This window comes from Molothrus ater, chromosome 21 (genome assembly GCF_012460135.2).
Source record: "Molothrus ater isolate BHLD 08-10-18 breed brown headed cowbird chromosome 21, BPBGC_Mater_1.1, whole genome shotgun sequence".
Lineage (NCBI taxonomy): Eukaryota > Metazoa > Chordata > Aves > Passeriformes > Icteridae > Molothrus > Molothrus ater.
Window position 1 is genome coordinate 3,752,811 of NC_050498.2, and position 12,237 is coordinate 3,765,047.

Genomic DNA, 12,237 nt, shown 5'->3' on the forward strand with positions numbered 1-12,237 from the left:
GAAAGGGAAGGAGAGCAACAGTGATCCATCAGCCTAGAGCTCCCAGTGAGTGGCACAAGGACAGGATGGCACAGTTAAAAACAGTCCAAGCACTGAGCTTCCTGATGCATCTGACAGGTTATCCAGCCTGCAGGAACGGGCTGTTGATGGAGCTGAGGTCAGTTTGCTGGAGGAAAAGGATGCTAGGAGAACTCTAACAAAATTCAGCCAACAGTCTGGCACAGCAGGAGTTTGCTTTGGAGCAGGAGCAGTGCTCACTGTGGCTGCTGCTTGTCTGTGCTCTCATTCCCAAGCAGGGGCTCTGTGCTCTCCACCCCAGGCTCACACAGGAGCTGGCTGTGCCCAGCCCTCCTGCACAGCTGCCCTTGCCTCTGCTCTGCTCTGTCACTGGGGACAGGGGCTGCCCTGTCACTGCCCTCTGTCACTGCCCTCTGTCACTGCCCTGTCACTGCAGGGTCACAGCTCTCTGCTGGGGACAGGGGCTCCTCCAGCTGCACTGAAGAAATGAATTGGCTCAAATCCCCTTTTCTTCCTGCATGTCAGTGGGTTTAGTAAACAAAATATGATAATCATGTACAGCAAATATGTTTCCCCCTCTATTTGGTTCAGCCCCTTAAAGCTGCACAGACTGTCAGTATTTTCCATCTGTTCATTTAATCCAGGTGCAGATTTGTCTCCAGAGGCAGAAACATGGGTCAGCTTCCCTTTTTCCTCTTTCACACATCTTTACTGAGGAGAAAACTGGCATAAAGGAAAAATCAATAACCTTTCCTGCTATTTTCCCAGGCAGCAGAACAGATGTGAAGATGAGCAGTTTACAGCATCAATCAGGGTCCCAAGGACCAGGATGGAAACGAGCTCCAGAGCTCACCAATCTTTGGGGGTTCTCTGCCACAGACCCCTGAAGTCTGTGAAGATGTGGGTCTTGAAACTTTGTGCCTGAGTCTGTCTCTGTAAGGATGATTCTGCCAGATATTGATGGGCTCAGTACTGAGGTGGAGGGTTTTAGTGCCACAGAAGATGTCTGTAACAACATACAATTATGTCCTCTGAAATAATGGAGAAAAGAGGCAGTGAAGTGCCTCACTTTTGATTGAATGATTGGATGGCAAGGGGGAGAAAACATGACATAAAAAGCAGATAAGAACAAATTAAATCTTAAAATAGAAAATCCTGTAGAACATCCTGATGGCACTTGATTAAAAACATACTTCTTGTCCTCCAAAAGAACTGCCTCATGCTACAGCTCTTTTCACCAGCCTCTGAGCTACCAGGTGTGGGAAATAACAGAACCATGGAAGGGGCTGGGTTGGAAGGGACCTTGAAGAGCACCTCATTCCAACCCTTGCCATGGGCAGGGACACATGCCAGTAGATCAGGAGGCTCCAAGCCCTGTCCAACCTGGCCTGGAGGCCTCAAGGAAACATCCATCCATTCCACTCCACTGTTACAGTCCTGGCAATCCCCTGGCTTGCAGTGGTCTGGCAGAAACTTTGGGAGTGACCAAGCCAGAGCACTTAAGACACACCTTACTGCATCACTGGAGATAATACTGCAACTGCTTGTCCCTGTTTCTCTAAAAGATGTCACTCAGCCTGTGCTGGGTTTGGCTGGAGTAGATTTAATTGAATTTTCCTCCCAGTGTCTGGAGTGGGGCTGTGTTTTGGATTTGTGCTGAACATGGGTGATAATATAGAGATGTTTTTGTTATTCCTGAACAGGGCTTGCATGGAGCCAAGGCCTTTTCTGCTCCTTGTCCTGCCATGCTGGTGAGGAACTGGGTGCCCATGGGAGGACACAGAGCCAGGACAGGAGACCCAAACTGATATTCCACACCCTATGACACTGTGCTCAGTATATAAAGTGGGGGAGGAAGGAGGAAGGGAGCATGTTTGGAGTGAAGGTGTTTGTCCTTCATGTAATTTGTGTCTAAAGGGACCCTGCTCTCCTGGGGGATGGCTCAACACCCACCTGCCATGGGAAGTGGGGAGTGAATTCCTTGGTTTGTTTTGCTTTGTTTGGGGTGCAGCTTTTGCTTTCCCTATTAAACTGTACTCAACCCACAGGTTTTCCAGCTCTTACCCTTCCAATTCTCCCAATGCTCTGGGGTGGCTGTGAGGGGTTAAAGCCTGACCCAGGTCGAGGACCCAGCCACAAGTAAGTTGCTCTAACACACCCACAGGCACAGGATCTGCCTTGCAGACTGCTGCACAAGCAGAGGTCGTTGCTGCTCATAAAAGCCAATACCTCTGCAAAATGCTCTGACATCAGGAAACAGCATGGCTGAATTTTTCATGATTTCTTCCATTTCCTTGTGTCAGAGATTGTTTCTTGCTTGGAAGGCTGCTGCTTTCTGCTCCGTGCTCCAGTCACCTGCGTGGGATCTGATCAGATTTTGTCTCTGTGCCAGGGCAGCCTTAGCAAAGGATCTGTCTCAGTGAGAATTTAAAACCTCCTCCTACATGGCAAAGTCCCTGTATGCCAAGAATTCTCCTTTGCCATGCCAGTGCCAATTGACATGCTGGTCCATTGGTAGCATATGATTTCAGTGCCCCTTGCACCCTGTGGGAAGGTGCCTTCAATCCTGATTTACAGCTGATGAACATTCTAGGGACAACCTCTGCCTTCCTGGGGCTCACAGCAGAGAGTCAGTAGCCAAGACAGCAGGAGAACTCCCACGTAGTTCTTGATCTGGAGCTCTTGGAAAAGTGAGCTTTGGCTTCTCTACAGCATAAGGCACATGGAGAAGTTCCATTCTTGCTGTGGGAGAGCACTGAGTAGCTGGGAATAGTGCAGGAATGTTGTTTTCCTTTCTCTGGCCCAGGGGATGGACCTGGGAAGGTCAGTCTGGTGGGGAATGGGTGGTTTGGAGAACCCAGAGCTCTGCCCACAGCCCCTTCCACAGATCAGGGGTTCCCAGAGCTGTGCCAGCAGCAGCCTCCCCCATCCTTCTGCCTGGGCTAAAGCAAAGCTCCTGCTGCCAACACTGAACTCTGACAGAGCATTTCAAGCACCCTGCCAGGACCACAGCTGAGCTCAAACTGCCTGTGAGAACCCACACTGACCTTTGCCACCCCCTGCATGACCTGCAGGAAATCCACAGGGTGGCTGAAGTGGCACAACAAATCAGCAATTGCTCTACATGAGAATATTTTCCACCTGCATAGCACCAGCAGTTCCCAGCTGCAGCAGCATTTAAAATTCAAGTCCCAAGCTGTTACATTCTTGGTTTTGCTAGCTGCTTCTGGAGTTACAAACATGGCCAGTAAGCAGGTGAGAAACCAACAGCTCTACAAGAGCTTTTCCAGCCAATAGTAGAACCACTTACATTTTCACCACCTCTTCCCTTTGTATTCTTACCACAGATTCCATATAAACCATCTAATAGTCTAATCTTGTTCATCTGCAGTCTGTGAGTTTTTATCATGCCACTGTCAGATACTCAAAACTCACTCCTTGCCTCTCTCCTCCCATCACCACAGACCCTCTGCATTTAATCCAGGCTTTTTGCTGTTAATTCATGTGGGTTCAAAGGCCAACAATGTCTTATTTGGGCTAAAAAAACATTGTGAGTTTCTACCACTGTAGAAATGTTTAATTACTGTTCTTTTGTAAAGTCAAAACAAATGAAGCAATGATATTCCTCCCCAGAAGCAGCTGAGTGTCAACAGTGAGCAAACTGTTCTCAAAAATCCCTTTTTGGGAGTTGTTAAAATCCACTTGCAGCTCCTGAAATCCTCAAATCCAAACCCTGCCCCAATGCAGCACTGACATATCTCTCTAAAATAAGTGTCCAGCATCCCATAAAACCCTCTGTGATACAGCTCCAGCAATTTCAGAGAAGGAATGTTCTTTCTGGCAATGCAAACTACCAGAATGGGGCACACTCAGCACCAGTCAGCTGCCACCTCAATACCTGGGAAATGGTTAATGGCAACAACATCAGGTCACCTGGTGGGTCCTTTCTGCCTCCAGCTGCTGCCACAGAAAAATGAGAGAAAGGGAGGTTTGACAGCTCTGTGAGTCCTTCCCCTGTCCCACATAATAGAATCTGCAAAGCAAAAATAAGGTCAGACACTTTCAAATTGCTGCAATAGGAGAACTGGGAGATAATTTTGTATCCAGTTCTGCAAAAGGCTAAAAATAAGCCTGATAGGAGGCAGGAGAAAGAGCCTGAAAATGGATTATTCTCATTTTTCCTGTAATGCAATTTGAAGATGTGCCATGTTTAAGACAGCACAAGTGTCTGGACTAGGGATGGTTCTTTTTGTGGATTTTGCTATCTCCTCTGTAGAGGATTTTTTTTCTAGTGTTTGTACATACCACTTTTAAAATTAAATGTCCACCAGCACTTCTACTCACCAAGAGCTTCCACATCAGATCACAGGTGTTAAAAGTATTTTTTTTTTCTTATTAAATGTTTAATTTTCATTTTAGAAGAAAATAAATACCTTGAGTTGTTTAAAGAACCTAATTCTTATTATGCAAACAAAGGGGTGAAGGATTCAGGCTTGCAGGCTCTCAGGTGCTGAGTGGTCACTGGTTAAAGACTTGAATTCTTTTGTTCTCAATATCTGCATCAGTGCAGCTGTTTATTCCTGCTCTGGCTGCACCAGGGATCCCCTCTGCAGTTGCATCCTGCTGCCTGATCTGCATTGCTGTGTCCTTGGCACAAACATCAGCCTCTATCATGCACAGAGGGACTGAGCCAGCTATAAAACTTGGACACCCATCCTAAGCATCTTTTCATACCTCTGGAAAAAAACAGAAAATCTAATGTTTCCAGGTGTAAAACCAGGGATTAAGTTTAAAAAAATGAACCAAACAAAGAAGAAGTTAAAAGAACAAAATCCTTTGAGGAGCAGAGTATCCCACACCTGCACAGGGTGATTTTTCAGTGAGGATTTAAAATCTCCTCCTGCATGGCAAAGTCCCTGTATGCCAAGAATTCTCCTTGAATCCAGATGAATTTGGTTTTCCCTCAGCAGCAGCTGGGAGTGGCCATGGCTGGGGACAGGGCTGCAGGATCACTGCACTCACTGCCCAGGAGAGGACCCTGCTACACACTAATTATGGTGATTTATATCCCTGGTACCCAAAAGCTGTCACAGCTCGGGAAAGGGACTTTTTTGAATCTCTTTTTCTAATTAAAAAATAGCACATTTTTCCTAATTATTGATGGAGTTTCTATCAAATACCCAACGTGGGCTTTTCTTCTGCAGCCCTGCAGGGTGAAGCTTTGTTTGTGTGCTCCACACTGTGAGTGAGGAAGGGATGCACACAAACCACAGACACAACTCTCAGCACTGCTGGGCTTTTACTTCCATGGGGAGAAGAACCTGGACTGCTCCCAGCCTTGGAAATGGCTCCTTAGCAGGGCTGCACAGGTACCTGGGATGGAGCTTGAGGATAAAAGTGCAATTATCAGATTTCTGATCCACTCCACAGGGCTCTGCCATGGCAGGAGAGTCTAAAATCTAGCTTGGGTCTCACCAATGTCCCTCAGGCAGGTAAGAGAATTACAGGTCAGAGTGCTGATGTTTGGAAATTAAACACAACTGCTTTAAGTCTCCTCTGCAGAGTGCAGAGCAGGAAAGAAACAACAACACAGTCAAGTGATATCACAGAAGGATTGTACTTGAGTGGTTTAAAAAAAAATTGAAGTATTTATCATTGCTAGTGCCTAAGACCTCTTACAGAACCCATTCTTAACTGTTTATTCTTTCTTATCACTTTGGAATGGTGGGATTAAGTTTGTGTTATAGAACTAGTCCCTAAAATGACTGGATTATTAGCACAGAGTGACGTGCTATCCTGTTCTCTGCTAGTACTACATTTTCTAAAAGCCTCTCTAGGATGTCAGACTTCTGAAGCAGCATGAAAATGGTAATAAAAGAATTTTGTTTTAAAAAAAGAATTTCTATGGAAAGATTTTTTTCATTTGTGTTTTGTGAGCAGCCTTGTTGACTGGAATTCCTGTGCTAAAAAAATACAAAATATGCCAGGAATTGTGGCAATGATAAAAGTAGTGTGAAAGCCTGGAAATTCTTTTTTTTTGAAAGGAAGCATGGTGGAAACTGGAGGAAGCTTTACAGGAAAGAGTTGCTATCCTGGTATCTGCCCTGCCTGGAAGAAGAAATTATTTCTAAACAAATGCCCAGAGACGGTTACACAAAGAAACAAACAAACTCAGAAATCCCAGCAATAAATCCCCGAATGACATTTCACAGGAGTGTGGCAGCTAAAGCAGGGACAGCTCAGCTTCCATGGGCTGTGGGAGCAGTGTTCCACTCCTCTGCTTCCGTGCTGGGTCACCAGAGAGGTGGTGCCAGTGCCCTGTGCCCTGGCCCTGGCAGTGATGGATGGCATTAATCCCTGGCGTGCGACGCCGCTCCCGCAGGTTAATTGATTTCTTTTGGCAAAGCCAGCTCCCAGCTCCTGTGGTCTGAGCAGCAGGACTGGCTGCACAGGGAAAACAAGGCAGCCTGAAATAGAAATTCCTCTGTACCCAGCAAGTAATAGGTAGGATGGAGGGGAGGACTGGCTGGGCAGAAAGCAGCCCCTGCCAAAGGTGTGTGATGCCAAGGGCAGATGGACTGACAGGTGGGAGCTGGACGGTGCATCTGGGGTTTTTATCCACTAATAGCAAAATGCTGTTACCTTTCCTCTCACAGGCAAGCATGGAGATGCTAACAAATAAATCCTGCCCCATAAATTCTGAGGAGCCACTGAAGCTGCTGGAGGGGGCAGATGGGACCTGGTTGACAGCACAGACCCTGCTGCACAAGGGTCCCTCCACAGTCTCCAGCCTTACTTCTCTCTTACTCCACTCTCACTTCTCAGTAGCTTGAGGGAAGCTGCACTCCAGGAATCTCACTGCAGGATGCCACAGTGTATTTTTAACATAGGAGTGAGCACACCCCAGAAAGAGTACCCTTCCTAGGAGTCACTTGAGAGAAATTATTTTGTTAACCATTATTTATGACACTTGTTCTCCCCAGTTTGCAACACAAAATATCTGTGACTGGCTAATAAAAAAATTCATAAACAAAGTGTGAGTCAGGAAAGGGAATGATGCTGATTTGAAAACAAAACCAGATTTGAAACCTGAATGTTTTTCTTCTAAGAATGGAGCAGTGGCTGTTTGTGAGGTTGGTTGCTCTGGATGTGGACAGAGTACAACCAAAGCTGCTAAGGGCAGACAGCAGCAGAGGAATAATCCCTTCTGTGTAGGAGCAATTAGAGGTGTGGATGTGATCTCCCTCCCACATTAACACTGCTGTGCAAGCTGGGGCTTTGGCAGAACAACTGTGTAAGGCACAGCAGTGCTGGCAGCCAAGCAGAGCCACCCAGCTGGTGACCAGCCTGAGACCTGTGGTGTCTCCTGAGTGAACCAAACCCTCCTCCTTGAGATCTGCACTGGAGCTGAGAACAGCTGGATACCACAGTGCCCTGCTCAGCATAAAGGTCCAGGTGGGCTTGACATGCTAAAAAATGGGAGTGACCTGAGACTCCTCACTGTCTGAATCCTGAGCCCCTCCTTCACCACCTGAGGTGCTCTCATGACACACTGGCAGCACGTGTGATGCAAAGGGACACAAATCACACAGCTAGAAGTGGAATGAGCATTCTCCTCTCTGAACACAGGAAAGACAAGCCCAGAAGCTTTCCTATTATCAGGTGAGCACCTTAAGCAAAGGAAAATGCTGCAGAGGGGGTTTCATCTGCTGCACTGACACCAAGGACTTTTGGATCCTTGCAGCAAAAAAAACCCACCCTGAGCACCCAGAAACTTCTGTTCACCTTGCCATGTCACCAGGTGGTCACTGCCTGGGCTGGCATGGACAGCTTATCTGCACAAGCACAAAACAGGGCTGGAGAGCAGATCCATAAGCTGGAGAGCAGATCCCACCTTCCTGCCTCATGCCATGCCAGGGAGGGAAACAAGGGACAGCTTTCATGGCTTACCCAAATAATCTGCTGTAGGATTTACCTTGTTTTCTCTTAGAAAGTCCTTCCTAGCACCTAATTTCCAACTTCCCTTCCTGCCATTTAAGACTCTTGTACGCAGATAACGAACCAGGCACACACATCCTGGCAAAACCAGGATGTGATGTCCCCAAAGCCACACTGAAGTTCAACTCTGTAGGACTTCCCATCATTATGACATGAGGTCTTGTTTTTCCACAATGTTTAAAAAAATAAAATAGAGGAACTTCTCCTTTCTTTGGTATTTCTGTATGCTAGTAAAAGGAGGGTGGAACTGCACTTACAGGGCCACAGCACCATCTGTGGCACTGCTTCCAAATCTCTTTCATCCATCTGATAAGACAGTGTGAGCCAGAAAGTATCACCCAAACTGTTCACACACTTATGTCAACTCCAAACACGTAATTTTCCTTCCACCTCTACTACACCTGGATTGATATTCCAAGGCCCTCCTCCTTAAGGTAAATCAAGGCTCCCATTCTCCAGCGAGGGAAAAGCAAAGGCAACTCACAGCCAACACCAGACTAGTCACCTACCCACATATTCAGCATGACATTACACATAGTAACTCTTATTTTTCAACAATGATGAGAAAGAGACTAACCCCAGAAGTTTGTATGTCATGTGGAAGCGTCTTCTGAATTACTGTAGTTGCCAACCGTGAGATGATCCGAATCGGTTTCTTTACTGAAAAACAGTAGCTTTTCTTTCATGAAGCTGCAAGAAGGGACTGGGAAAGACTCTTTATCATAGCAACCCTTGAGTGCACATGTCCCCACACACAGCTTGCTGCTTCCTTGCCTCATGTTCTTGGCTGGCAGAGGTGGTGAGTGGGGCTCTGGGGATGGAGGCGGGTGGGTGCAGCCTTGACCACCAAGCTCTGGGGAGCACCTCCTGCTCCTCACCTCACACTCCACCAGTTCCAGCACCCAGCAGCCCCTCACCATGGACAGCCTGGGCTGTGACATGCTCAGGCAAGGGTGTGAGGGGCCTGTGCTCCCCTCTGAGCCACGTGGCCAACAACTGAGATCCACCAGAGCAGAAGCGTGTAAAGGATGCCCAGCCAGCATGACCCAAGCCCCTGTGCTTCGTGCAGCCTCATGCACTCTGCTGAGCCCAGGTTCTGAACACACAACCCAACATCCTTTACTTGGAAGGGCCAAAGCCAGGGCAAGAGGACAAGCATAAGGTTCAAGAGAGCAAACAGGCTGTGGTGCCTCCCCGTTGGCAATGGCCAGGCTACTCACTGTTGCTCAGCTTTGGCTCGGTCACTGAGGAAGAAGAGGGCTGTGGCCAGGAAGAACATCCCTCCCAGGACAACCACGAACGGGCAGAGCATGAGAGCATAACCCAGGCTGAGGAACTCCCACACTGGAGACTCCTTTGTGCTTTGTCGTATCAGGTCGGAGATCTACGAGAGAGGAGCAGAAAAATGAATCACTCAGATGAAAAAGAGACACCATGGGAGTGAAGGGAACACAACTCCTGAAACAACCACCCACCAAACATGTGTGAGCTTTAAAATGGAACAGTGTGTTCAGTACAAGCTGACTGTCCCTCACACCCTTCAGCCTTCCACACTGGAGCCTGGGCAGTTTCTGCTCTGAGGCTTGGCAGGGGCTCTCCTCTTGCTGTCACTCTTCTGGCCTGATCTAATATTATCGCCACAGCCCTTTCCATGCTCTCCCAGGCAGTGCCAGTGACAGCATCTGTGGGTGTCTGACCTTGCTGCCCTGCCCAAACACCCTGGGGAGCCAGCAGGGCCATGCTGGTGCTGCTCAGGGGCTGAGGCAGTGACCAATCTTCTGCAGTTCCTATCAAGTCCTGCTCACTCCCACACCTGATCTACCTTTCAGCAAAGGAAGGTATTAAATTCCATTTCTGTGTAATGAGTGGGAAGGGGGGAAAATGTTTTCCAAAGAACAACAAAAAAAAAAAACAAACACCAAACCAGATCCCATCTGATCTGGAGAAAAATAATTGGAACCTGGGGGCTTTATGCCCATGTCTGAGGTATATGGGGCTCATTCCATCTTCCAACCCCCCAAGCTTGAAGTGTAATTGTGTACAAGACATGGCTCTGTCCCAGGCTCAGATATGGGGCTGTGCTGGCACTGCACACCACCAAATTTACGGATCAAGTCAATCTGCACCTTCTGACAACCAAAAAGCATCATTACATGAAAGTAAACACAAATTATTTACACCTGCACAAAGGAGCAGAGACATACAACAGCACTATTTAGTTTGTTATGAAAAGCTTTTGCTAGAACTCAGTAAAATGTAATGCATGTCTGTAGTTTAAACTTCCACATTTTAATATTTACTGCCCAGCAAACAATTTTACTCTCCATAAATCCAAGAGAGAGGTAGCAACAGTTGGGGTGGGTCTCAAGGCATTGGGTATTTAAATGTCCAGCTCTGTTTTTATACATGACCTTTTGTTGGGGGAGAAACACTAATTTATACCAAAAGACTGCAGGGAATTTGGAACAAAAAAATCCTGCTACTGTGCACACACACAAATCAGCTCCAGAAATAGTCAAAGCTTGTGCAGCAACTTCAAAACTGCCACATCACTGGTAATGGAAAAGTTGGAGTCAAACACAACCTACAAGCAAGTTCTGACATTCAAGGCTTAAATCTTGACAGAGAAAAGAAGAACTGTCACATGCAGGAGCAATCACCAGCTCACACTCTGCAGTGACATGGAAGGTAAATGTGTGTGAGGAGGTGCCTGACCAACAGAAGGTGCCAGGAGCATGATGCTCATGGGGACTCCAAAGAACAGGTCACTGGCTGTGTTTGAGCAGGGAGATTTTGGGCACTGGGGGTCTCAGTGTGTTTAGGCCCCTCTCACAGCCCAGCCTGGCTCCTGGGGAGGGATGGAAAGGAGGAGCTGCCAGCCCAGTGCTGGAGGGGACACTACTGCACATGCACATCCTGCCCTCCAGGATGGAGCCCCCTCAAATAAGGGGAGTGAATCAACACTGGAAGAGTGTAACTACAGAAAGAATTGAAGGGTTTTAGCCTCATTTCTCTGTTTCATTCCCTGCCCTAGAAAGGATGAGGAGAACATTTCAGTGCTTGGGATGTAGAAGGGTTCTAGTCCTCTCAAAAAGAACTTTATTCACAGTGTAAAACACACGAAGAAAAACAAGAGTGTTGCAAACAATTCTTATGTGAGACTCAAGGAAAATAAAGTGACCATTAGTCAGAGAGATTTATTAAAAAACAGCAACAAGACTTGAATGTGAAAAGGATGCACCACAGGAAAGCAGCAGAATGTGCTCTGCATTCAGGGACATCAGCTGGTCATTAATTCCCTTTTGTATCCACACACCTTAATTCCAAACATTTCCCTTACTCTTCATTATGAACCAGAATTTGGCATCGAGTCAATGTCTCTGTCAGACTGCAATAGCCAGAACTCAGGATATTCTAAAACAGAAATCTAAAGCACTTTTCATTTTGGGGAATGGATAAAATTATTCTCTAAAAGGACCAGACAATAAATCACTTGACAAATTGACATGGTAAGTCAGCAGCAGAGGATGAAAAGCCATGCATGTGGTTCTGATTGCTTTCTCCATGGATGGTATGACATGCTAGGCTAAAAAACAGCTTTGAAAGTGTAAAGTCTCCAAAAGATAAATCTCCCAATGCAGTTTGTCTCACACCTTCCCTTCTAATGCAGCAAATTGTGTTGACCTTTTCTAGCAACAAATCATGTTATTATTAAATCTGCTGTATTTTTCATTTTTAACCAAACACATTCTGTAAATGCACAGTTTAGAAAAAAATGCCTTTCCTCCCTTTCAAGGTATAATTCTTTCCACCAAGCCTGCTGGGCTTCCTCACCCAGGTTCCATATAATACACTCCCCAGTGTCTTCATCTCTAAACTCTAGGATTTTACCAGGGTCCACATATGTATTTTTGCTGCTCTCTGTTAGCTTGTTCCAAACCACCTGCTAAGGCTGGAACTTTGGCATCTCCTCTCAAGAGGACACAGGACATAATTACAGACCTAGGCTCCAAGAATGACACACCGTTTGCCAAATGCTCTGCTCTGTACTGCCAATTTTGGGTTTTCCTTGCAATGACAGCATCCTGAGCTGGCCAACTGTGATTTGGCAGGACCCAATCAAGCATAATTTTTGGTGTCTTCTCTCTAAGATGAGTAACAAACTGCGGGGGCTGCGTGTGGCCGGTGCCAGCTCTGCAGCACAGAGTCGTGTGTGGGATT

At 46.7% G+C, this 12,237-nt stretch overlaps 1 protein-coding gene across 5 annotated transcripts in view; it reads right to left on the reverse strand.

Moving 5' to 3' along the window:
- Positions 1 to 12,237, reverse strand: part of LOC118694206 (sphingosine-1-phosphate transporter SPNS2-like) — a 136,670-nt gene that overhangs the window by 11,257 nt on the left and 113,176 nt on the right. For 3 of the 5 annotated variants that reach the window (XR_004981381.1, XR_004981382.1, XR_004981380.1), the window contains 2 exons: positions 9,237 to 9,400; positions 8,594 to 8,676 (listed from right to left, as the gene is read on the reverse strand). Coding sequence is in view for 2 of the 5 variants with exons in the window: in XM_036395197.1 (XP_036251090.1) it covers positions 8,610 to 8,676; positions 9,237 to 9,400 (231 nt within the window). In the remaining 3 variants the exon portion in view is untranslated. Of the gene's footprint in view, positions 1 to 4,036; positions 4,052 to 8,593; positions 8,677 to 9,236; positions 9,401 to 12,237 lie in introns of those variants that run through there. The other 2 variants (XM_036395197.1, XM_036395198.1) reach the window with 2 other exon arrangements.